The 27,192-nt window shown below is 46.9% G+C and overlaps 1 protein-coding gene across 6 annotated transcripts in view; it reads right to left on the reverse strand.

Moving 5' to 3' along the window:
* Positions 1 to 27,192, reverse strand: part of ATP7B (ATPase copper transporting beta) — a 93,652-nt gene that overhangs the window by 10,807 nt on the left and 55,653 nt on the right. For 4 of the 6 annotated variants that reach the window (XM_037799958.1, XM_037799956.1, XM_037799954.1 and 1 more), the window contains exons 10-22: positions 17,992 to 18,119; positions 17,724 to 17,878; positions 17,388 to 17,522; positions 17,163 to 17,298; positions 16,048 to 16,067; positions 14,244 to 14,438; positions 12,168 to 12,350; positions 10,760 to 10,910; positions 8,768 to 8,911; positions 7,257 to 7,399; positions 6,062 to 6,265; positions 5,868 to 5,985; positions 4,368 to 4,470 (exon numbers count right to left, since the gene is read on the reverse strand). In XM_037799958.1, coding sequence (XP_037655886.1) covers positions 4,368 to 4,470; positions 5,868 to 5,985; positions 6,062 to 6,265; positions 7,257 to 7,399; positions 8,768 to 8,911; positions 10,760 to 10,910; positions 12,168 to 12,350; positions 14,244 to 14,438; positions 16,048 to 16,067; positions 17,163 to 17,298; positions 17,388 to 17,522; positions 17,724 to 17,878; positions 17,992 to 18,119 — 1,815 coding nt within the window. The remainder of the gene's footprint in view (positions 1 to 4,367; positions 4,471 to 5,867; positions 5,986 to 6,061; positions 6,266 to 7,256; positions 7,400 to 8,767; positions 8,912 to 10,759; positions 10,911 to 12,167; positions 12,351 to 14,243; positions 14,439 to 16,047; positions 16,068 to 17,162; positions 17,299 to 17,387; positions 17,523 to 17,723; positions 17,879 to 17,991; positions 18,120 to 27,192) is intronic. The other 2 variants (XM_037799957.1, XM_037799955.1) reach the window with 2 other exon arrangements.

The following is a 27,192-nucleotide window of genomic DNA, read 5'->3' on the forward strand; positions in this document are numbered from 1 at the left end:
ACTTACAGGAGGCAGCAAAGGCAGTACTGAAAGGGAAATTTATGGCTCTAAACAACAATGAAAGAGAAATAACTCAAATCAGAGACCTAACCTCACACATGGTAGAACTAGAAAAAGAAGAGCAAACTAATCCCAAAGTGAGAAGGAGGGAAATAACAAAGATTAGAGTAGCAATAAATGAATTAGAGAATAAGAAAACAGACAAAAAACAATGAAATGAAAAGTTGGTTTTTGAAAAGAGCAAGAAAATCAACAAATCTTTACCTAGACTGACAAACAAAAAAAGGGAGGAGATGCAAATGACTAAAATCAGAAATGAAAGGGGGAACTTGCCAATAATCCCACAGATAGAAAAGGCCATAAGAGAATACTATGAGCAACTGTATGCCAACAAATTAGATAACCTAATTTCATCATTAGATGAAACGGGCAAATCCCTAGAAGCACACAAACTACCCACACTGTCTGAAGAAGAAGTAGAAGATCTCAATACACCAATAACAAGGAAAGAGATTGAATCAATCATCAAAAACCTCCTAAAAAACAAAAGCCCAGTACCACATTGCTTCACTGATGAATTTCCCAAACATTCAACAAATTAACCCCAATCTGGCTCAAACTCTTCAAAAAATTGAAGAGTAAGGTGAAGTGTAGGGAACACTTCCCAATTCATTCTATGAGACCACCATCACCCTAATAACAAAACCAGATGAAAACATCACAAGAAAAGACAAACACAGACCAAGAACGATCCATTATGAATACAGACACAAAAATTCTACATAAGATACTTGCAAATAGATCCAAGCACATATTAAATGAATTATACACTGTGCTCCCTGGGATTTATCCCAGGAATGAAAGGGCAGATAAACATGCAAAAATTAATAAAAGTCATGCACCATATTAACAGAACAAAGGAAAAGCCATGTTTACCTCAACTGACACAGAAAAAGCATTGGACACAATCCATCACACCTTCTTCATAAAAACATTCTGATAACTAGAATAGAAGGAAACATCCTCAACATGATAAAGGGCATATATGAAAAGCTCACAGCTAATACCATACTTAATGGTGAAGGATTTAAAACATTCTCCCCTTAAGATCAGGAACAAGACGAGGATATCCACTGTCACGACTGGTATTCAACTATTCAACATTGTATTGAAAGTTCTAGCCAGAGCAATTAGGTAAGAAAAGAAATAAAACCCATTTAAATTGGAAAGGAAGAAGTGCAACTTTCCCTATTTACAGATGACATGATCCCATAACACAGAAAATCACAAAAAATCCACAACGAAGCTACCAGAGCTGATAAATGAATTCAGCAAAAGGGGGGAGGGGGCATGCAAAAATAAGTGGTGTTTCTATTCACTAATAATGAACAATGGGGAAAGGAAACCAGGAAAACAATTCCTTGTAAAATAACAACTAAAAGAACCAACAAACTATGATAAAGTTAACCGAGGATGTAAAAGACATTACATGGAAAACTACAAAACAATGCTGAAAGAAATTAGAGAAGACCTAAATAAATAGAAGGATATCCTAGGTTCATGGATTGGAAGACTAAATATTGTTAGTTAATTATTAGAATTATTATTCTAAATATTGTTAAGAAGCCAATTCTACCTAGGGCATTTAGAGAGTCAATGCAATCCCAATCAAAATTCAAATGACCTTCTTTGCAGAAATGGTAAAGCCAATCATCAAATTCATGTGGAATGGTAAGGGGCCCTGAACAGTCAAAACCGTCTTGAAAAAAAAAAACAAGGCTCCCAATTTTAAAAACTATAACAAAGCTACAGTAACCAAAACAGCATGGCACTGGCACAAGGACAGACATACAGACAAATGGAATAGAACTGAAAGCTCAGAAATAAACCTTTGCACCTCAGGCCAGCTGATCTTTGACAAGCACGGCAAGTCCACTCAGTGGGGAAAGAACAGTCTCTTCAGCAAATGGTGCTGGGAGAACTGGATATCCAGATGCAAAAGAATGAAGGTCGACCCCTATCTCACATCAGATACAAAAATTAACTCCAAATGGACCAAAGATCTAAACATAAGAACTAAAACTATAAAACGCTCTTGAAGAAAACAGGGAAACATCTTCAGAATCTTGTGGTGGGCCGTGGTATTTGACTTTACATCAAAAGCACAAGCAACAAAAGAAAAAAAAAAAAGATAAATGGGATTTCATCAAAATTAAAAATTTTGTGCATCAAAGGACATTATCAAGGAAGTGAAAAGACAACCAAAAAAAAGGGAGAAAATAATCGGCAGCCATATACTTTATATGGGTTTAATATCCAGAATATATAAAGAACTCCTATAATTCAACAACAAAATAACAAACAACCCAATCATAAAATGGGCAAAAGGCTTGAACAGACATTTCTCCATAGGAGATATACAAACGGCTGATAAGCACATGAAAAGATGAAGAACATCATTAGCCACTAGGGAAATGCAAATCAAAACTATGCTGAGACACCATTTCACAACTATTAGAATGGCTACCATAAAAAAATGGAAAATAAGTGTTGGAGAGGATGTGGAGAAATAGGAACCCTCATTCACTGTTGGGAGTGTACGATTGTGCATCCGCTGTGGAAAAGTTTGGCAATTGCTCAGAAAGTTAAGTACAGAATTCCCATATGACTCTGCAACCCCACTTCAAGGAATATATTTAAAATAACTGAAAGCAGGGATTCAAACAGATACTTACACACTGACGTTCATAGTGGCATTATTCACAACTGCCTAAAGATAGAAGTAACCCAAGGGTCCATCAACAAATGAAATAAAATGTGGTATGTACACACAATGGAATATTATTCAGCATTAAAAAGGAATGAAATCCTGATACATGAGACAACATGAACAATGAACATGTCATGTTGAGTGAAATAAGCCAGACACACAGGGACGATATTGCATGAGCTCACAGATATTAAATCATCAGAATAAGCAAATGCAGAGAATCAGAAATTAGAATATAGGTTACCAGGTGCCCAGGTGAGGGGGCAGGAAATGGGGTGCTGATATTTGATTGGTAGAGAGTTTCTGTTTGGGGTGAAGGGAAAGCTTTGGTAATGGATGTTGGTGACGGGAGCACAACGCTGTGAGTGTATTTAACACCAGTAATTGTATATTTGAAAGTAGCTAAAATGATTAATTATAGATCATAAATGATACCAGTGTAAAATAAAAAACAAACCTCATAGAACTGTACAAAAGAGTGAACTCTATTTTAAACTATGAGCTATAGTTAATAATATAATTACAGTATTTTTCATCAATTGTAACAAAGGCACCACACTAAAGCAAATATTAATAATAGAAAAACTATTGTGTGTGTGTGGGGGAGGTGTGCACACGGGAACTCTAAACTTTCTGCATGGTTTTTCTATAAACCTACAATTGCCTTAATAAAAATTAAAACAAACAAACAAACAAAACCCCTCATGGGCTATGAGGGAAAAGGACAGTAAACTCATATGGTTCAAGTGAAGTTCACCCAATTTAGAAAATTTCTACCCAAATGCCTTGTACATAATTGCCATTATTTTTGGTTAAATTAGTGCATGCATATATACATAAATATATCAGTGAACATCTTTTTTTTCAAATACAAGAAAATTGGTAATACATGGGATCCCACGAGCATATGACATTTTCCTACACAGCCCCTGAGCAGATAACTGTGGGAATTCCGTAGACAAAATATTGTAAACTAAAAAGTCTTGCTTTGCTATGCTATGTTCTTGCACGTAGTCCATTCCACTCCCAAGGCCAGGCTTATCTGTTGTCTACTTGCCTGTTGATCTTTGTTATTAAAGTCAATACATCCTGCCTCCGCTCCTGCCTCTCTAAACAGCCTTGAGTGTCAGCACGTCTCCCTACCTCGAAAATCTCAATAAAAACTGAAGTGAGAACTGCTTGGGAGGACACTCTCCCTTGAGTTGTTCTCACTCTCGCCTCTCCTGACTTTTGTCTCGAGTAATTCATTGCATCACCGTGGTTACTGCTGGACACACACATTGGTGCCCTGTGTGAGGAATGGCATCAGAAACCACAGATAATAACAATGGCCCAGCTTGTGATGAATGTGACATGATAAATTTTTGCTCATGGTGCCTCTAAATACTGCACAAGCGCACACTTGGCTCCTCTTGGGCTGACACTTTCGTCTCTGCTTCAGGTGAATGAACCACGAACATCCGCACAGTAAACCCCTTTCTTACCCAGATCTTACCCAGCAAGCCCAGATCTGCCTTGGGAATGCAGAGCAAAGGGGTTTCCTGGGGATCCTGTCTCTGACAAACGCCTGCCCACAGCCCCCCGCCATGGGACTCACCACTTCAGCTGCAGGGACGAGAGCACCACGGAAACAGAGGAGGCCGCCATGGCTGCCGAGCCCATCCACGGCTGCAGCACGATGCCGAAGGGCATGAGGACACCTGCAGAGGAGCAGAGGGGCTCTGCTCACGCCCAGCACAGAGGAGGGCAGTGCCAGGCCCAGCCCAGCCCGCGGTGCCCAGTGCCCTTCCTCAGGAGGCTCGGAGGCTGCTGCCGGCAGGTCAGGGTTCATGTGCTCACAGGCCCAGGGCTCCGAGGGGAGGCTGGAGGTTGTCGGGCAAGCGGACCGCACTCCCTTCAGCGTTTCCATCGGCCCTGAGCTGCCTGAAACAGCTGACAGGTGGCACCACCCATTTTGGGGAGAACTGCCAGGAGGCACCCAGTGTGGCCAGGGCTCTGAGGACAGGGGCAGGTGGGAGCAAGAGGGAAAGACGGAGAAGACTCGGAGCAGCTGCCCTGAGGCACCGTGGTGGGGGAAACACTAAGGCACCATGGTGGGGTGGCAGCACCCAGGTGCTGGGGGGATAGTCCCAAGGTACTGTGGTGACAGGCAGAACTTGGGACAAAGCCCTGCTGACATCCTGGCCCCGTATTTACAGCTCACTTTGCCTGCAGGGCTTTCTCTTCCCTTGTTTAAAGAGGAATAAGAGCCAGGCACTTGGTCCAGCTACAGTCACCTGGCAGAGGCACGAAGGCTCCGGCAGGCTGAGCCCTGCTACAAGTGCCTGCCAGGTGGTTCAGCATGGCTAGGAGACCCTGGAGGGAAACTTCAGGGCTCAGCCCAAGGGGGAGCATTTCCTTGCAGAGAGCCTGGAACTTTTTCCTACCTGCTTCCGTGACATTCAAAGGGAGGTGGGGAGAAGCTTTAAAGCAGAAAGGAAATGCGTCTCTTTCCAAGATCGCTTCTGAGAATCAGGGTAGAAGTGGGGCAGGGTTACTTTTCCAGATAAGCTCTCTAAACCCCCAGCGGGGCTGCCTAGCACATGGGAGGGGCCCAGCACCTGCCAATCATGACTGCTCTTCAGATGCTTTGTCAATCACTGGTTCAGAAAATACAGCATCTTGGGCGGCTCTTCAGGGTGAGTGGAGAAACGTGTGTGTGGCGGGTGGGTGGGGGGCTTGGCGGTGGGGGGCAGGGCAGGACAGTAAGGCCCAGGCCAGTAGGTGCTGAGGCCAGATTGTCTCCAACTCCCAGAGGAAATGCACTGCCTCCCCGACAAAGCCAGGGTGATATGGGGTTGGTGGAAGGCATAAGAAATTTTGCACGGGGCTCTATTAATTGTAAACCTTCCTGCTCTGGGCTCCTGTTCTTCATCTTAGACGTCAGCGTTCCCTCAGCAGTTCCCCATTCGTCGTGAGCGACATACAAAGCAGAGGACGTGACGAAGCCAGCCCAGAAGGTGGGCTGCTCGATGAGTTCCGCGGGAACGGGGAGACAGGCACCTCACCGCCCAGCAGCCAGGGTCAAACGCAAGAGGGCAGGGGCGAGCGGCCCTACCTGCAGCGATGGGTATCCCAAGCAGGTTGTAAATCAGCGCCAGGACCAGGTTGATGCGTATTCTCCGGACGGTCCTCTTGGAAAGGTGAATGCTGGCCACCACGTCGAGCAGATCGTTCTGTGGGGGAGGAGCACGCCGCGATGAGGGTCGCCTCCCGCCCTCGCTGCTCCCACCCCCGGGCAGCCCGTCTCACTCTGATGAGCACCACGTCCGCCGCCTCGATGGCCACGTCCGTGCCCGTCCCGATGGCGATGCCCACGTCCGCCTGCGCCAGGGCTGGGGAGTCGTTCACCCCGTCGCCCACCATGGCGACCCTCTGCCCTTTGTCCTGGAGCTCTTGCACCTTGGCCACCTTGTGCGAGGGCAGCACCTCCGCAAACACTTTGCTGATGCCGACCTGAGAGGGAGGGAGAGCGGGAGCCGAGGAGTGAAGGAAAACAACACGAGTGTTGGCAGAGCAGAGCGAGCGGCAACAGAAACCTGAGCGTCACCCTCCTGGTCCGAGTCCTGCAGACTCGAGGCCACGTGTCAGGTTGATCCCCCGACTTCCACCCAAAGGCCACGGCATTGATTCACCTGTTCTTCCTAGGATTAGCAGGACAGCATCCTCAGTTTCCCTGCCTGCACCACTGCCTCTCAACTCTGCTCTCCACACTGCTGGTCAAGTGGTCTATACAAAACAGTATTTCACGTTGCTCTCCTGCTGAAACCCTTCAGTGGATCCCCCTTCCCTATGGCTGATGTCTGACGCACTCCTTCTGCCTTCTGAGGTCCCCGTGGATCTGGGCTTTTGTGCCCCGTGGCTCCAGCTGGCCCACACCAGACCCCACATCCATTCAACACCCACGACCACTCCGGCTCCTCCTGCTACTTTACGTAGCTCGGCTGTCACTTGTGTTGTGACGTCCTGGGAGAGGCCCTTTGCCCTTTTCCTGTCCCTCCCCCTCTTCTTCATCTGACCAGCTCCTGCCTCAGCATCCCCTCTCCTGGGGAGCCTTCCCTGACCCCTGCCAGGCCAGGGGAACGTTGCTCACAGGGGCTCCCAGTACTTCAGGTGCCCTCGGTCCAGCACTGGGCACTCAGGGTTAACCGGGATCACTGGTCCACCCTTCCCCTGCACTGTGATCACCCCGAGGGCAGGGCACACCAGCCTGTGTGCACCTAGGGGTGGGCATGGTGTTGCTGAAGTTCCCCACTACGTAGTGGGGGCGGGCAGCCACTCAAGTCCACCAGTAAGAAGGCTGCAGCACAGTGTCTCGGGGGCGATGGCCACATGGCTTGGAGCAGAGCAGAGCACAAGGAGAGAGAAGCCACCAACAAGGGGGACGCTCAGGAGCCGAGCTGAGCTGTGGACGCGCTGGGGCTGACTGCAGGGGCCCCGCCCGCACCTGGGTGGCGATGGCCCTGGCTGTCCTCCAGTTGTCCCCTGTGATCAGGACCACATCCACACCCATGCTCTTCAACGTGTGCACGGCCAGGGCTGCCTCCTGCTTGACGGTGTCCGCGATCGCGATCATCCCGCAGAGGACACCTCGGGAGAGAACCACCACCCCACGTAAGCAAGTGCGGGCCGTTCCACAGCCACGAAGAGCAAGACATGGTGCAGGACTTGGAAGCATGATTGTAACGTAAGGTTACACGCAGAAAACAAAACACCGAAGTTTATAACAAGAGATGGTTTGGGTTTTGTTTCTTAAAAATTAAATACAGTTACAGATGCATACAGAAGCCCAGAAGGAACATCAAAATGATTATAGTGACTCTCTGAGGGTTAGGATTATGGTTGATCCCATTGTCTTCTCTATAGCTCTCTGAATTTTCCAAAATTTCTGCAGGGAACCTATATTACTTTGCAGACTACCTGGCTTGTAATAAGAACTCAATCCATGTTAGCTATTAAAATACAACAAATATAACAAATATTACTCAATAAGTGACAAATTTCCCAACAACCAGAAAACCAAGCCTTCCCGCCTCTTCCTACAGAAAACATTTCTGTAGAATTTTTTTTGAGTGAATCTTTAGACACTGAAATGGAAAGGTTCTCCCTGGCCTGAGACGTGAATGGGAACAAAGTGAGGGCGAGTGAGGTCTAAAGGGGCATGGCTCCTTGAATTACAGATTCCAGACGGCCAGACGTGAAGGTCGTGGATTTGCAAGGATGTGAGAGAAGGCATGGTGTGGGGAGCAGGAATAAATAAACAAAAAAGAATGGGAAATGAGGACTTATTTGGCTGCAGTTCTCAAAATACGGTTCCCCAAATTATCACTTCTTATTTGTGTAGTTCTACTTGTAGTGGAAAACAACATTACAAAAGAAGAGACCTAATCTAACTGAGACGTGAAGCCTGAGGTTTACAACCTGTGTTCTGGGATGCACGGACTGATTTTTACAAACGAATCATTAAAAGTTGCAGGGACTCTCCTATTTCGGCCTCCTCTAGTTAAACCGGGGGGGGGGGGGGGGGGGGGGCTGTAAATTCCTGTTCTGCCTGCAGGAATTTAACACACGGTATTTTCTTAGTAAGTAGCCCTGACTATCAGGATGGACTCGGCAGGGACAAACGAGAGGGTCACCCTGTCCTGCCAACGGGGACGGCAGCGAACGATGATGGAGAGAGAAGACGGCTCATCATTCCAGGCGCAAGAAGCCAGAGGCCAGAACAGAGCCCTGGGAGTAACAGTGGAGGTGGCGAGAAAGGGCTTCAGGGTGAGGAGAAAGTGTAAAGGAGGGGTAGACACCTTTTGGAAAACAGAACTAAAATGAACAGGGAGGGAGACTTATTACAAAATAATGACAAAACAAAGAGGGATCCCCTTTTGGAGGATACCTCCCGGAAACCTCGTTTTGGAGCGAGCAGGAGGAAGGTGTGAGCGGGACCGCCACCCCATTAGATACCGTCGATGGCCACCAGGATGGCTGTTTGCCCCTTCGTTTCGTGGTCCGTCATGGCGTCGCGGACATCGCTGGAAATTGTCAAACCGTTGCGCCTCATCCACTCGCGGTTTCCAATCAGCACGGAGAATACTTGGGGGGCTGCATCTGTTCAAGAGTGACCCGGTTATTCCCAAACAGTCCAATCTCACTGTGAGAAAACTAAAACACCTGGACCTCTTTAAACCCTTCTGAAACGGTTGCTGCAAAGGAGAGGCTAGGCCTCCCTGTATTTGTGCCTAAGAGTCTCCTCCTGAATGCCTCTTTGTTGCTCAGATGTGGCCCTCTCTCTCTGGCTAAGCCAACTTGAAAGGTGAAATCACTGCCCTCCCCTCTACGTGGGATCAGACACCCAGGGAAGTGAATCTCCCTGGCAACGTGGAATATGACTCCCGGGGAGGAATGTAGACCCGGCATCGTGGGATGGAGAACATCTTCTTGACCAAAAGGGGGATGTGAAAGGAAATGAAATAAGCTTCAGTGGCAGAGAGATTCCAAAACGAGCCGAGAGATCACTCTGGTGGGCACTCTTACGCACACTTTAGACAACCTTTTTTAGGTTCTAAAGAATTGGGGTAGCTGGTGGTGGATACCTGAAACTATTAAACTACAACCCAGAACCCATGAATCTCGAAGACAGTTGTATAAAAATGTAGCTTATGAGGGGTGACAGTGGGATTGGGAATGCCATAAGGACCAAACTCCACTTTGTCTAGTTTATGGATGGATGTGTAGAAAAGTAGGGGAAGCAAACAAACAGACAAAGGTACCTAGTGTTCTTTTTTACTTCAATTGCTCTTTTTCACTCTAATTATTATTCTTGTTATTTTTGTGTGTGTGCTAATGAAGGTGTCAGGGATTGATTTAGGTGATGAATGTACAACTATGTAATGGTACTGTAAACAATCGAAAGTACAATTTGTTTTGTATGACTGCGTGGTATGTGAATATATCTCAATAAAATGATGATTAAAAAAAAAAAAAAAAAAAAATAAACCCTTCTGAAAAACTATAACCTCGTAAGGCCTGATAACACCATCCTTAAAGGAGCGGGGGGAGGAAAACCACAATTCACATGTAGACCAGGAGGGTGCGAAAGAAAATGGGACATAAAAGATACATGTTCTGTGTGAGAATGTTTTAAACGTATTAAGCTAATGTGGTGTCTTCACCTGCCCACAGATGCATGAGCTGCTTCTTTTCCTACAGGGAGTACACGCGGTTAGTTATCTGCCCAGCAGCAAAATCAAGTGACGACTGGTTTCACCACTGCTTGGAACAAATGGCCCAAGGTGGATCAGCAAATAATCCGCCAGTCCACTTCTACGAAACGTCCTGACGCTGTGCCTCTTGGTGACAGCCCTTCGCATGTCATCCTCGAGCCGTGTGCTGCTCCTGAGGCCTCGCTGCACAGACCAGCCCCCGAGGAGCCATGGGAAGACCACCCTAGGGTTTCAAGGTGCGTGACTTCTCGCACGGTAGGTGGCTCGTAACGGAGCAATCCTAACCAAGCTTAAACTACCAGTGTACTGAAGAGAAGGGGTTTGTGTTTTGGGGTGCCCCCCCATAGGGCAGGCTGTTAGTGCAAAAGCAGCCGTCACTTTGAGGGGTGGCTCTTCCTAGCTGGAGCAGACCATTTCCATCCTCATTCCCTGTAGACACCACACAGCCCTCATGGGAGGAAGACAGGAAGAACACGAGTAGGATGCCCATCCGACTTCCACGTAGCTCACAAGAAGCAAGATCAATTTGGGATAAGAAAGCTGAGGATCATGATTACAGATAAACAGTGCTCTGAATTTAATTCTCTGCCACCAGCATCCAGGTATTAGATGTGCCCAAGGCCATGAGAGAGACTGCGGGCTCTCCCAGGGTGGCAGGCGAGCCGGCACGGCCCCTGAGGTTGGCACTCCTCGGCTTTGCCCATCTGGCAGCAGGGACAAAGGCCAGAGGTACCTTTTCCAGTGGGTGCACTATCGGCCCGTTCATTCGGAGGCCGCTCGTTGGGGGCCAGGATGCCGTCCACATTGCTGACCTTACAGCCAATTCCACAGCCGGGGACCGCCTGGAAGTCCGTGCAGTGCCCCAGGGTTTCCACCCCGAGTTCCTGCAAAAGAGGAGGGGAGGGAAAATGGAGGGAAGGGGCGGGACGGAGACATGGGACGAAGGTGGGTAAGAGACAAGGACAAATCAGGAGTGCAGAGAGAAAGACGGGAAGGTGAAGAAATATACTGCGAACTCAGCAATTACTTTTCTCTCCTCTGTAATAGGGAGCAGTTATTAAAACGCATGTTGATTACATGGCCTAACGCCCTCCCCAGCTGGCTGGCTCAGGTAACTGGGCAGGTTATACACTGGGGGTGAGGGAGGCCGTTCACATCAAGGAGCTCCAATGAAAAGAGGAAAGATAGTATTTTTCTGTTGCAAATTTCAAAAGAGTGATGGAAGACGTAAGTGGACGCAAAGCTCTTGTGAGGATAAGAAGCGTTAACTGTCTTGGGGGAAGAGGGGACGATGTGTCAGGAGGGAAAAGGGAGGCACTGCTGTTATTTGGGTGCAAAACCCCGGAGGATGAGCGTAACTCTTCAGAAAACATTGGAAAGATGAAAGGTGAAATGCAGTCTAACCGTACGCAAAAGGCAGAACACTCCGTGAGATTTCCAGAAGATCTGCCCAGGAAGGTGTCACTTCTTTTCAAAGCCACCATGTCACCTTTCTACATTTACTGGTAATAATATTTACTCAGGCTGTTTCAAAATTTCAGAGCAGTGTTTTGGCACATCGTGCTGCCTCTCTCTTCATATGGCAAACAGAGACCAAACAGGACCTTCCATCTGGAGAGATCAGGGCAGTGCGATGCTTCTCCATCCCTTGTGCCAAGGATCCGTGTGGCGTCTGCTAACATCTCAGATGCCCCCAGGTGAATGGATTCCTGCCTCCTGGAATCTAGTCCTCCCATTTCTTTTTCATGCCTCGCTGCTCTCTACTCTCACAAAGGGCTGAATTTACACACTATCTGCCTTCCCCCACCGTGCTGTAAGACCCCAGAGAACAGAGTTCACATCTGATTGGTTTTTCTTTTGCCCTAAGCACAGCATCAGGCACAGATGCTCAAGAAATTCATTACATGCTCCATAAAGATCTGTCCTATTGACTGGCTTCTGGGATAATCTGGAAATGTGGAGGGGACCCAGCGCAAGCCCCACCGCCACCTGCTCCAGGGGGCACTGCTCAGTGGGTTTCCAGACCACCGAAGCTATGTCCTCCCTGAAGGGAACGGACTCAGATGGCAGGGAGGCTCGGAGGCTCCGACCCAGCTGGCGGGAGGCGGAGGGGGCACAGGGCAAAGCCGGAGCTCACGGACCTCTTTGCAGTATTTGGTGACCGCCACACCCAACGGGTGCTCGCTGCTGGCCTCTGCAGTGCCTACCACAGCAAGAACCTTCCTGAGAGGCAGGGCGGCCGTCTCCACAAGCAGCAGGAACCGCAGGACTCTGGGGACCCCGTGGGTGATGGTGCCCGTTTTGTCAAACATCACAGTCTTTATCTGCCAAAAATAACCACATCTCGGTAACCACGAACACAGCTGGAAGGGACTTTCAGAGGCACAGCTCCCTCCAGCCCATCTCAAGCAGATAATAACACTCCGTCACAATTTTACACGAGAAGCCTGCTATTGACCGCAACGTTCAACAACCCCCACCACCAAGAAACTGTTTCCTGATCTGCCTGGTCAAAATAATCCACACTGGGGCCTCCCCTTGAGGGGGAAGAGCCCAAGACGCTCCCTCTGACCCCTGGACAGAAGCGATGCTTTCCATCCCCTTCTCCTGGTGTTAGGTCAGGACTCCATGCCCCGGGGTCCCTCTGTCGCCCGCCCACTGCCATCTGCCCAGCCTAGCACAGCTCTCTCCTGCCTGGGTGGGTGCAGAAGCCCGAGAACGTTCTCACACTCAAATTCAAGAACGGACGAGTCTGTTCTTTGGCCATGAAACCGAGTAGACTCTGAGCCAGCAGGAGCCCTTCCACAGGGCAGTGGCAGCTCTGCACTGGGTCCCACCGCACCTCCCTGGCCAAAGGCCAGCTAGGCCCAAGCACTTCTGCTTCCGAAGTCCACCAGCCCCTGAACTCGATGCCTCCCAAACCCAGATCCGAGACCCTGTCCCCAGGCACGGGTCTCCCTTAGGTAACAAACAGTGAAGTTGAACTTTTAGTTTCTGCCACTGAGCAGTGGCCTTTTCAACGCTATCTCGTTTTCCTCCAGTGATTCTCGCCTCCTTCCAGCCCACTCTTCACTCTGCAGCCAGAGTGATCTTCCCAAAATGCAACCCAGTCACACTGCGCAGGCAACAGCTTCACACCCTCCGTGGCTCCCACTGCTCTTCGGAAATCGCCCTAGACCTTCGTGGCCCTACAATCTATCCCTGTCCCTCCCTCCCTCCACAGCCTCATCTCCCGTCGGTCTGTCTCTCTCAGTGATTTTCTTTCAGTTCCTCATTTATTATTTCTGAAAATAGCTGCCGAGTGCTCTCAATGTGCCAGGCACTGGGCTAGAGCCTGGGGACACAGTGGTGAGGAAGCAATTCGTCCCGACTGCACGGAGCTCGTGACAGGGCAGCACGGCCTCCCAGGCCTCCGCAGGTTCTGTTCCCCTAGCCGGAATGCTCTCCCCGTCAAACTCTCGCTCAGCCTTTACAGTCCTTCCCTGACCATCTGCACACCAGCCAGGGGCGCCCCTGCTAGAGAGCCCTCCCGGCATCTGGAGCTTTCTCCAAACACTTGCATCTGTGTTCACTTGTTTAATATCTGTCTTTCCTTCTAGACTGTAGGCTCTTTGACAGCAGGCAGCCATGATATCCCCGGAGCCAGGCAGAGGACCACACGCGGTAAATGCTCGGTAAACTCCGGGTGGATGTGTGGAAGGCGGGAAGGCTGGGGACCAGCATGTCAGGCAGGTGGAAGACTGTCCCTAAACACTCTTGCCCCTCCTCTGCTCCAGCCACTCATCACCAGGGTGCAGGGTTGTGCTTTATTCCTGGAGCCTGACTCCCCAGCTGCAGATCTGGACTGGGCTGCCTCTTACTGACAGATCTTTGGGCAAGTTCCCTAACCTCCTTCTGCCACAGTTTCTTTGCCTGTGAAATGGGCATAATGAGCACCTACCTCAAAGAGCTATCACAGGGATTAAATCAATATTTACAAAAGCTTAATCACATGACTGCCAGCTGCTGCTATGCTACCGCCACTATGGAATCACCCCCAGTCCTCCTGGTTTCCTGGTCTACTTCAGGCGGCCACCCCAGGTCTGTCCCAGGATTTTCTCTTAACTGGAAACACTAAACAGATGCTATTTTTGGTAGGATTCTCGAATTTTAAAAAAGCACATAGTACAGAGCTACAGGATGATGCAGGACAGCGGAGGGGCATGGTGGGGGCGGACCTTGTGTGCCATCTCCAGAGGCTTGCCGCCCTTGATGAGGACACCGTGCTGGGCAGCCACCCCCGTGCCCACCATGACGGCCGTGGGCGTGGCCAGGCCCAGGGAGCAGGGGCAGGCAATGCACAGCACCGTGATGGACGTCTGGAAGGCAAACCGGAGGGTCACCTCTGCCCGGGAGATGTGCTTGCTGGGCACCTGAAAGAGGAAAGAGGCACAGAGGCGGGCTGAGAGTTACACCAGGGACCCCCTCTCCCCAGGATGCGAAACACATGAGAACACCTCGGTGGGGGTGGTGGGACCTCCAGAGCAGGACAGGCTGGGCTTTAGGAAACCTGACCGCATCCTTCTCTGCTCTGGCTGCATCATTGAATGCACTTCACTGCTCCACACCCCTCACTTTCCAACTGGACCCTGCAGGCTTCCCTCTGAGACAGCCATTGCAAGGGCAGAGGTTCATATAAAAATCCTGGCCAGGGGAAAGAGCATGGGCTCTGGAGTCAGACCATGGAGGTCCCTATCCTGGCTCTGATGCAAACGTAACCTGGCTGTGTCGCAGTGTCCTTGTACACGGAATAGAGATGATAATATCCATCTCCCAGGCTGGGTAAAGGTTCAGCGAGGTCACAGATACACACATGTATACGTACACTTCCTTGGACAACACCTCAAACATGAGAGGCATCCGTGAAACTAACCAGTACACTATCATAATTAATTTTTTTAATCATTATTATGAATTTCAACATGATAGAGCTCCAAGGAATCCATCCTACAGTGATCATCATACAAGTGAGAGGGATCCTAGAAACTGTAACCATTACACTATCGTAATTATTTTTTTTTATCATTATTATGAATTTCAACACGATAGGGCTCCATGAAATACATCCTATGGTGATTATCATACAAGTGAGAAAAGATACCAGGATATTTATCATAGTGGGTTTTTGTTTTGGTTTTGTTTCCAAGTGGCAAAAAACTGGAAACAACCAACAGGGGCTGGTTAATTAAACTGTGGGTCTCGTATGCAAAACGGAGTATCATGCAATGTCTGAAATGATGATGCATGGCTAGACTACTGACATGCATATAAGCAACAGGGAATGGAAAAAGCAAGTACAAAATGGCACATGCTGTGATGCTATTACTGCAAAATCATCTACTCTAGCTGTGCATAGCCTTCCAACAACACAGGAAAGACGTTCACCAAAAGAGACAAACAGCTACTTCTAGGGATAGGAGTTGGAGTCATCTTCATTTTCCTCTGTCCTTTTCATTGTTTTACTTGTAAACCCCAAACAGGCAGACCGTGGGTCTCCTCTCCACGTGCCTGGGGGCACACACTGGCATTACATATCTGCAATCTGAGATCCTGAGTTACTGTGGCTAACTTTTCAAAATGGCTGGTGTCCGTGGAGGACAACCAAGAGCTACTGTGGTCACTTAACTACAATAAAAAACTTGTTTTCTAAATCAAGGAACACAACCTTGTTTGTGGGGATCACACAACCCCCTAGTTTGTCTACACTCTAGCCTTTGATTTTGAAAGGGAACATTTTAAAATAAGGTCTATTATTAAGGAATCATTTATTTTCTCAATATCAGCTGTACTTAGAGGAATACATGTTATTTAAGAGATAAAGTGATTTCTAAAGATTAAAATGCAGTAATTTTTGTCAAAATTACATGACACTCAGCATTCTGATGGCACTGAGTGGCCTCCAGAAGTTAACTGAAATCCTGTCCTCACACACAATTTTTACAGAGCAGAGTGATAACAATGTCTTAAAGGAACATGCAGTACCTCATTGGCCAGCATCCTCCCTGGCAATGCAGATAAAAACAGAAGAAGCTGCAGTAAGACGGAAAGGCATGGGACAGCAGAAAGCCACATATTCCAACTTGTTTAGGACCCTATTCCCTGCAGCCACATGCTAATGTCCAGCATGCCCCAAAAGCAGACTTTCTAGACCTTCAGGTGCCATTAGCAGCCACTGGCAAGTTGGAGGGGTACATTCACAACGGGGCACTCTTAAAAGTACCCAGGTCTCCCTAAATGTCGGAAAGTGGTTAATTCCAACAGTTTGCATTTTACAATGGGAAACTGGAAGCAGAAAACGACACCTCAGTAAGCAACATGCACCCCAAGAATATCTGAGACAGCATTAATTATAGGCAGAAATTCTTTAAAAAGAGAAAAAAATTAACCATTTCATAGATGTAGTTTCTTAATCTATGGCTCTAAGGGAAAATAAGCTTTCGATTGGTCTAGGTATGAGAAATTTAAGCATATGTTTTAAGAAAAGGTAAAACATTGTTCCACTCATTGGGCAGCTAACAAACACACCCTAAGTGGGCCACTATCTTTTTACGTCTGTCGAGGTCTCTCAGCCTCAGCAGGACTGACACGTGGGGCTGGATCATTCTCTGGGGTAGGGCCGTCCCGGGCACTGTAGGATGCTGAGCAGTGGCCCTGGCCTCGAGTGTCACGGCCCCCAGTCACAACAAACAGAAATGTCTCCAGACGTGGCCAAATGTCCCCTGGAGGGTAAAATGCTCCCAGATGAGAATCACTAATGTATACAGTATTTGTTTCTCTAAGCAGATACGTTCTTTGTTTTTTAAAACAAAAAAATGTATATTCCATCATCTCACATAGAATATAAATATTGAATTATTAAAAAGCTACTAACATTGCTTGGGAAGCTGGGAGGCTGATGGTAGTAGTGACAGCTATAGATAGCAAAAATATATTTTTCTTAAAATCGGTTAAATAATATTATCATGCTATAAAAATTGTGAAAGAGAGCTACCTGTCTAAGACATTTGCCTCATAACCTCAAAATGGCCAACAGTGAGCAATGGACATGCATTAAGCAATGTGACAGAGCTAGCTGGTGCATGTGAAAACGATCTTACTAGAAAGCAAAGGGCATCTTGAATAAAAAATAAACTGCAGAAGTAGGATGACTGATGGTCCTCCCTGGCTTAGATTTTGCTGCCAATAAGTGAAGCAAGCAAATAAAACGTAATGGGCAATTAAAGCCCAATGGATCTACAAAATGAGAGAACAGGATTAATGGCAGAAGATTACATAAAACACAACCACCACTACCACCACGCTGCCCGGGGCATTCAACTTACGGGAAAGTATTTCTGAACAACACCAAAATCGATAAAACCGATTATAATCCATACCACCAACGTCAAAGTTGAAATGATGATGATAAATGGGACAAAATATCCGCTAAATCGGTCAGCAAGTTGCTGAATGGGTGCCTACGGAAATAAAAGACCAAGAACACGGGAAATTACCACCCAGAAAGAAAGAAAACACCACAAGCATGCACAAGGACGGGGATTCTCGGCCCTGGTTAACTGTGTTTACCAGTCAATGTCTTGCTCAGTAAGATCTGTCTGGTTCATGGCCTTCTCAAAGTAATTCTAAAGCGAGGACGCCCGCCCCCACGTCTCCGTTACCTTGGACATCTGCGCCTCCTCCACCAGCTTCACGATCTGGGCCAGCGTTGTGTCGTTGCCCACGTGGGTGGCGTTAACGAGCACAGAGCCGTGCGCGTTGATGGACCCGGCGATCACGGTGCTGCCCGGCTTCTTGGTGACAGGCATGGCCTCCCCTGGGGGTGGAGGGAGAGACCAGCTGTGACACGAGGAGCCCCACGCCGCATCAGCGTGACCTGGCGGCTGCCGTGGGACCTGCCTGCGGGGAACGGGGAACGAGTCGCCTCACCTGTGATGAGGGACTCGTCGGCCATGGTGTTGCCTTCCAGGACCTTCCCGTCCACTGGGAACTTGCCCCCAGGCATGACCTTGATGATGTCACCACGCTGCACCAGCTCCATAGGTACCTGCTCCTCTCTGCAACACAGCGTTGCTGTTCGGGTCACGCCCACGGCGACTCACCCGGCGCCCGCCCTCTGGCCCGTCACCCACGAACCGCTGGGCTGTCCACTGCACTTGCGGCGCACTGAACACGAGTACCCACTTGGTCCATTCATTTATAGACACAGGCATTTGCTGTTCAGCTACTGCCAGGCTCTGTTCCAGGCACTGGAGACGGAGCTGTGAACAGGCTGGCAATGTCCCTACTCTCCTAAAGCCAAATTCTGTGGATGAAACAGACAAACAAAATGATGTCACGTAGAAAGAAAGTGTTGTGATGAAACTAGACCAGGGTGACGTGGCTGGAGGGCTTCTTCAGGTGGGGAGAGGGGATACAGGAAGGACTCTCTTGGGGGAGACGACACTTAGCTGAGACCTGGATGACAACAAGTTTCAACAGACAGGGAAAAGAGAGTGTAAGGGAGGGAAAACAGCTCCTGCAAAGGCCCTGGGGCACGAAGGAATGACGTGTCTGAGGAACAGGAAGGAAGCAAGCAAGCATGGCTGGAGCAAAGCGAGTGAAGTCCACGTTGAGGCTGGGGAAGGAGGCAGAGCCCAGACCACGCTGGGACTTGCAGACCATAGAAGACATAATCTGACTCACACTGTCAAGGGCTCTCTCTGGCTGCTACTGAGAATTAATTGTAGGAGCTAACAGTAGACGCTGGGAAACAAATACGGCTATTGCAGTAGCCTACGCAAAAGACAACCGTGAATTGGATTAGAGATGGAGAGCAGGCATACCCAAGACATTTTTAGAGGCATTTATCCACAAGACATGCAGAAGCACTGCATGTACGGTAAAGAGAATCAAAGATGAGTTCTAGCGAGGCGGGGCAAGATGGAGTGGTGAGGAGCAGAATTTCGTCTCTCCCCTAGAGCAGCTGGCAATTACCCAAGAACTACATGAAACAGTGTTTTCGGGGTTTCCAGTAACCAGTCACACACTGGACACAAGTTTGGAATTGGAGGAAAAGCTGAGATCGCAGCGAACATTCTAAGTTCCCCGGACCAGGGGTCTGGCGCCCCTCCCCACCCAGACCTCACAGACTGTCTTGCTGCCAGCTCCCTGAAAGGGGGAAAAAAAACAAAAAACAGCAATCTGCTGAGGGCAAGAAGGGAGGCTCAAACCAGCCTCAACTGCAGAATTAATTAACAAATTAATTAACTAACTTTGGGAGCTGGGGTGCTAAAGAAGGGCTGGACTCCGAGAAGTAGGGGCACGTAAAAGTGGGCACCCATTCCCAGACTCCAAAAAAGCCATTTTTTTTCCCCTTACATTTTGTCCCTTCTGGCTTCTCACTGATCCCTTATCTTTTTGCATTTCAATAGCCCCCGGCAGGGGTGGAACTGAAGCGGTTGGAGAGTAATTATCAGACAATAGCCCAAAGCATATCTTTAAATGCTCTATTCTGACACTGACAAAACTTCCAGGCTGGGGAAAGACATTTAAAAGAGACTCTTTTTTTTTTTCCCCCTTTTTTCTTTTTCTTGATTTCTTTTCTATTTTTTTTTTTTTTTAAATCTAAAAGTAATACATGTGGTTATTTTCTATCGGAAAGCCCAGGTTGAGGGACTAGGCTGGGCTTGAGGGCCACAGTGTCTTTGAATTCCGTATTCACTACTGAAGGCCTCCACCCCCATCTTTAATTGGCAACTCAGGCTGACCAAGGAATCTACCTGGAGAGGCCCCAAAGAGGAGAGGGGAGAAGGGAATAGTGCCCCTGAGAGACAACTGGAGGTCTGAGGATTGGGAGAGTGGAGGGAGGCCCAGCTCAACTGGCAGTCCTCCTTCTGGGAATTCAGACCCCAGGGGCTGGAATTCAGATTCCAGCTTCAGTCAGCCACGCCCCTGACAGGATCAGAGTCACCAGGAGAACTAAAGGCTCCACACCTCCTTACACTGGTGGGGGAGCTGCGGGCTGGCCAGCGCCACCTGCTGGACAGGAGAGGAAAAGCACCAATTCTAAAGGCCTCATAGGAGGGTCTCATTCTCTGGAAAACTCCGTACCCTCCCAATGAGACCTGGGCCTCACTAGACTGGGAAAATCTGACCAGGGTCGACCATATCTGAGGAGACCCACTCACAAAAAGGTTACATAGAGGCAGAGAAAGAAACAGAAAAAACAAGAGGGGAAAAATTGTGATCAACTAAATAGAACCTAAGTTAGAGGTCTAGAATAAGTTGAACTGAATAACAGAGGCCAGAGAACAAAACCAACCAACAAGAAAACCACTAAGTAAAAGACAGAAAACAAGCTCCAAAATAAACTAATCAAGAGAATCAGATGCCTAGACAACTTAAGATAACAAGCCATACCAGGAAACACGAAAACATGGACTAGCCAAAGGAACAAACTAATAGCTCAGCTGAGACACAGGAGTGGAGGCAACTAATGCTAAATAAATTTGATGAAATGAAGGAAGATATAGCAAAAGAGCTGAAGGATATAAAGAAGACACTGGCTGACCATAAAGAAGAATTCATAAACTTAAAAAAACAAATGGCAGAACTCATGGGAATGATGGCCACAATGGAGGAGATGAAAAACACAATGGAGGGACACAACAGTAGATTTGAACAGGCAGAAGAAAGGATCAGTGAACTGGAAGACAGGTCATTCTAATTCATACACACAAAAGAACAGATGGTGAAAAAAATGGAAAAATATGAGCAGGGTCTTAGGGAGCTGAGTGACAACATGAAACGCACAAATATACGTGTTATGGGTATCCCAGAAGGAGAAGAGAGGGGAAAAGGGGCAGAAAGAGTAATAGAAGACATTCACTGAAAATTTCCCAACTCTTATAAAAGACAGAAAATTAGAGATTCAAGAAGTATAATGTACCCCAAATAGAATAGATCCCAATAGACCTACTCCAAGACACTTACTGGTCAGATTGTCCAATGTCAAAGACAAAGAGAGGATTCTGAAAGCAGCAAGGGGAAAAGCGATCCATCACATACAAGGGAAAGTCAATAAGACTATGTACAGATTTCTCTGCAGAAACCATGGAGGCAAGAAGACAGTGGCATGATATATTTAAGATACTGAAAGAGAAAAACTGCCAACCAAGAATTCTATATCCAGCAAAACTTTCCTTCAAAAATGAGGGAGAGATTAAAACATTTTCAGACAAACAGACACTGAGAGAGTTTGTGAATAAGAGACCGGCACTACAAGAAATACTAAAGGGAGTGCTACAGGCTGATAGGAAAAGACAGGAGAGAGAGAGTTGGAGAAGAGTGCAGAAATGAAGATTATCAGGAAAGGTAAAAGGAGAGGAAAAAGATGAGTTCTGAGTTTTTATTTTGATCTACTGGACGGATGAAGAAATCATGTAATGAGACAAAGACAACTAAACGAGGAGCTGCTGATGGAGGAGGGGGGCGAAAAGGGGGAGGAAACGGGATGAAGAGCTCTATTTTGACAAGCTGGATGTGAGGTGTCTATTCAACTTCCAAGTAGAAATGGCACAGAGGGAGCTGAAAATACGAATCTGGGGTTGAGAGAAGAGATCAGAGGTACAGGTACAAATCGGGGAGTCATCAAAATAATGTGGTATTTAGAGCCAAGAGACGGTATGAGCTTCCCTAGGAGTGTGAATAGAGAAGTGAAGGGGTCCGAGAACCAAAACCAGGAACATTCCAAAACTCGGAGGTTGCGGGAGGCAGAAAGAGCCAGCAAGGAGACTGCAAAGGGCCAGCCAGTGAGGTCGGAGGGAAACAAGGGGGTGTGAGGACCAGAAGGGAAGAGAAAGGTGTTGTAAGAAGGGCACTAAATGCTGCAGACATGGGTGCAAACATATGAAAAGTTTCATCACATGCTTAACATTGTATACTTCAGTGACTCATATATCAATTTTTTAAAATTAATTTTGAAAAGGAACAGAAAAGGGAAAAAAAATGCCAGTGAGAGGTTGAAATGAGAATCAGAAAAGTGGTGATTAGATGTAGGTCCATGGAAATTATCTGATGACTTTGGCAAAAGCAATTTCAGAAACTGGTGGAAGCAGAGGCCTCAGTGGAATGGGCTGAGGAGACTGTGAGGTGAAGAAACAGATGGCAACAAAAGGCAACCCCTTCTAAGAAGTTCTGCTGGGAAAGGAAGAGAAAATCAGAGCCGTCATCAGGGGAGTGCATAAAGACAGGAAACTGCAAAATGTAATTGCGCGCTGTGGGGATGGTCCCAGAGACAGAGAGAAGCAGATGGAGTGGGAGGGGGAGGACAGAACTGCAGGGGATAAAGAGAGAAGCAAGAGGGAGGATGTGCTGGTTTGAATCTATTATGTACCCCAGAAAAACCATATTCTTTTAATTATATCTTGTGGGTTCAGGCTTATTGTGGGTAGGACCTTTTGATTAGGTTGTTTCCACGGAGATGTGCGCCCACCCATTCAAGTTGGGTCTTAATTAGGTTACTGGAGTCCTTAAGAGAGCACAGGGAGAGAGAGACACATACAGACCCAGACGCTTGGAGATGCAGACAGAAAGACATCTGGAGGTGCTAAGCTAAGAGATGAAGCCCAGAATTTGCCCTGGAGAAGATAAGAGAGGACCCCCAGATGCTTAGAGAGAATCGCCCTGGGAGAACCAAGCAGGGACGCATGGGAGCTGAGACAGAGAAGCTAAGACAGAAGCCCAGAGACATTCTGGAGAAAGCAACAGAAACCAGAAGCTAAACCCAGAAGAGGAGCAGCAGACACCAGCCACGTGCCTTCCCATGTGACAGAGGAGCCCCAGATGCCATCAGCCTTTCTTCAGTGAAGGCGTCCTCTTGTTGATGCCTTAGTGTGGACACTTTTATGGCCTTCGAGCTGTAAATTTGTAACCTAATACACCCGCTTCATAAAATCCAATCCATTTCTGGTATTTTGCATAACGGCAGCTTTAGCAAACTGGGACAGAGGGTATCCCTAGAACCAAGCTGGCTTGTGACAGCACTTCTCTAAGCATCACATGGGCCAAACAGAATTAACTGCATTGATTAGTCATGCACTGCCCTAATTGTACAGGAGATTGATTGTAATTAATTATACACATTTAACTGGCTCATGAACAAACGGTGAAAAGGTCAGAAAGCAGCCATGTAAAACAAGCAGGACTCGGGTCAATTTATATCTCCCTTTCCTTCTGCAAAGACTACATTGAAGCTATCACAGAAAGGAAGGAATAAGAGATGGAAACACTGACATTTACTGAGTGCTAGGTGCTGTGCTGGACTTTTACACTGAATCGTCCCCAAAACTTTTGAGGTAAGGGATGATGTTCCCATTTCCACTGAAGATCCTGAGGCTCAGAGATATTACTACGATCAGAGTGTCCTAAGAAAGAACATAACGTGCTCATTTCCTTAGATGCTGCTATGCATAAACATACCTTTTTTTTTCAGTTTTATTGAGATATATTTACCTACCATACAGTGATCCATGGTGTACAATCAACCGCCCACAGTACCATCATATAGTTGTGCATTCATCACCACAATCTATTTTTGAACATTTTCCTTACACCAGAAAGCATCAGAATAAGAATAAAAAATAAAAATAAAAAAAAGAACAACCAAATCACACCCTCTCCCATCCCACTCTATTTTTCATTTAGGTTTTGTCCCCATTTTTCTACTCATCCATCCATACACTGGATAAAGGGAGTGCGATCCACAAGGTTTTCACAGTCACACTGTCACCTCTTGTAAGCTACACTGTCATTCAATCGTCTTCAAGAGTCAAGGCCGATGGAAAAGCGACCTCTTGTCCCGTAGGGCACGAGAGGGGCTTGGAAGCTTGGTCGCTAAAGAGCCATTTCCCCATTGGTTTCTTGGATTAACGTTTGCTTCCTAATAGAATAAGCTCCTGGAATTCAAGGAAAACTGTCATACCAGGTGCATACAAGCTTAAGGAACAGCTGCCTCAGAGTCTAAATTCCAGCAATAACTCATTAAAATATCAAAATGTCCAGGTTTCAGCAAAAGATTATAAAACATACAAAGAAATCAGAAGTCATGGTCCAGGCAGAGGAGAAGATTAAAGCATTAGAAACCATCAATGAGGACGGCCAGACCTGGGATGTACCGGAAAAAGACTTAAAATAAATGGCCCTAAATATGCACAAAGAACTAAAAGAAAGCACAGACAAAGATCTAAAGGAAATCAAGAGAACAAAAGCTGAACACGAAGAGAGACTATCAACAGAGAGATGGAAATTAGAAAAAGGAACCAAAATTCCAAGGGGTTCAACAGCAGATTGGAGCTGGCAGAATCAATCAGTGAAGCTGATCGCAAGACAACTGACATCATCCAGTCTGAGGAGCAGAAAGAATGAAGAAAATGAACAGCGCCCGAGGAACTGTGGGACACCATCAAGCATACCAACATATAAACTATGGGAGTCCCAGAAGGAAAAGAAAGAAAGGGCAGAGAGAATATTTAAAGGAATAAAGGCTGAAAACTTCCTAAATTTAATGAAAGACATGGAGTACACATCCAGGACGCTGAACAAACTCCAAATAGGATAAACCCACCCAGACCCTACACCATAATATATTTTAATCAGACTATCAGGTACCAAAGATAAAGAGAATTCTGAAAGCTTCAAGAAAGAAGCAACATGTAAAAGGGAGCCTCAGTCAGATTAAGCGCCAATTTCTCATCAGAAACCATGGAAACACGAAGGCAGTGGGGGGACACCAAGGACTGACAACAAAAAAATTGCCAACCAACAATTCTGTATCTGGCAAAACTTTCTTTCAAAAAATAAGGAAGAGATTATGACATTCCCAGAGAAACAAAAACTGAGGGAGTTCACCACCACAAGGCCAGCCCTACAAGAGATGCTAAAGAGAGTTCTGCAGGTTAAAAAGAAAGGACAGTAGACAAGGGATCAAAGCCCCACGAAGAAATAAAGCTCTCCAGTAAGGGTAACAACACAGGTAAATATAAATGCGAATATTATTGTATTTTTGGTTTCTAAGTCCACTACTTATACTCTACAAGATCTAAAAGGTAAATGCATAATGTGTAATAATAAATCATTGGTTTTGGACTCACAGTGTATAAACATGTAATTGGTGACGAGAACAATATAAAAGTTGGGGGACAGGGGGGTCTAGGAACACATTTTGTGTATACTATTGAAGTTCAATTGTTATCAAAGAAAACAAGATTTTTACAGATTTAGGATGTTAAAATTAACCCCAATGGTAACTACAAGGAAAGTATTAGAGAATATGCAAGCTCACAGTGTCAAAAAAGTGGGGCACAGGTTGCCAGGGTGGGAGTTAGGGGGAATGGGGAATTAATGCATAATGGGTGTAGGGAATCTGTTTGGGGAGATGAGGAAGTTTCAGTAATGGAAAATGGTGAGGGTACCACAACATTGTGAATGTGATTAATCCTACTGAATGGCTAGGGATGGGAAAGTTTCTGCATATATACATGAAGGAGGAGGAGGAGGAGGAGGAGGAGGAGAGGGGGAGGGGGAGGGGGAGAAGGAGCAACTAAAGAGACAATGACAATTAAATGCAATAAATCATCCTGGACGGGATCTAATAAGGGAGAAGAAAAGGCACAAAAAGGATATCTGGGGGATATATGAAAAAATTGAAATACAGACTATAAGCTTTATATCAATATTAAATTTTGTGAACTTGATAACTGCATTAAAGGTGGTTACATAAGTGAATATCCTTGTTCTCAGGAAGCAGACATAGCAAGGAGCATGATGTATACAACCTATCCACAAGTGTTCAGAAAATGGATTAAGACACTGACAGACAGCTATACGGATAGATCTAATGATATGGCATATATGACAAAATGTTAAAATTAGTAGATCTGGTATCTGGGGGGAGGTGGTATGTTGGAGTTCTCTGTATGGAATTTGTATTATTTTTGTAACAGTTCTGTAATTTGTTAGTATTTCAAAATAAAATTAAAAAAAAAAAAAAGTCAAGGCTACTGCATTGGAGTTTGGTAGTTTCAGGTATTTACTTCTAGCTATTCCAATATATTAAAACCTAAAAAGTGTTATCTATACAGTGCGTAAGAATGTCCACCAGAGTGACCTCTCGACTCCATTTGAAATCTCTCATCCACTGAAACTATTTCGTCTCATTTTGCATTCCCCTTTTGGTCAAGGAGATATTCTCAATCCCACGATGCTGGGTCCAGATTCATCCCCGGGAGACATACCCAGCGTTGCTAGGGAGATTTACACTCCTAGGAGTCAGGTCCCAGGTAGGCAGGAGAGCAGTGAGATCACCAGCCGATGTGGCTCAGCTAGAGAAGGCCACATCTGAGCAACAAAGAGGCACTCAGGGGGAGACTTCAGGCACAATTACAAGCAGATTTAGCCTCTCCTTGCAGCCACAAGCAGAGGCCAGCCCCAAGACAGAGGGCTCAGCACATCAAGCCGTCAAACCCCAGTGTTTGTGAGAACATCAGCAACAATCCAGATGAGGAAGTCCAACACATCTGCATCCTCCCCCAGCTCTTCAGGGAGAGTACCAAATATATATTTTTATTCTCCACCCAAATTACTTTAGGATGTGTTGCTATTTTATTCTTATCTATACAGACCTACCATAGCTCACTTCTTATTCAAACCTCCATGTAACTGTAGCATTTGAACAAACTGACTGTAGAACTTTTATTGCATAAACATATCTTAAAGCTTATTAACTAGTGCATGCAGACGGAGATGTTAAATTTTACATCGATACGTTCTCTTTAAAATCGGGCAGTGTGGATCCGAGGGCCTGTCCCGTGTCTGCGGGTCCAGCTGCGCCCGCCCTCTGAGGGCAGCATGCCCGCTGTTGCCCCAGTGCCTGGCTCTCGGGAGTCATGGACGCTGGCTCCTGAAGTGGCCGGGAGCGCCCCGAGACTCTACAAGCACCAGTGTGTGCCCCTCTGTGCTCGGCACACAGGGCACAGGGGCGAGTGATCAGGCGTGCTGCCAACCTCCCGGAGCTGAGTCCTCGCTGTAGGCCTGGGCAAGGGGCCTGGGGCAGCCGTGGACTCTGGGGGTGTGGAGCGTGTGCTTCCGAGT

This window comes from Choloepus didactylus, chromosome 12 (genome assembly GCF_015220235.1).
Source record: "Choloepus didactylus isolate mChoDid1 chromosome 12, mChoDid1.pri, whole genome shotgun sequence".
NCBI classification, from domain to species: Eukaryota; Metazoa; Chordata; class Mammalia; order Pilosa; family Megalonychidae; genus Choloepus; species Choloepus didactylus.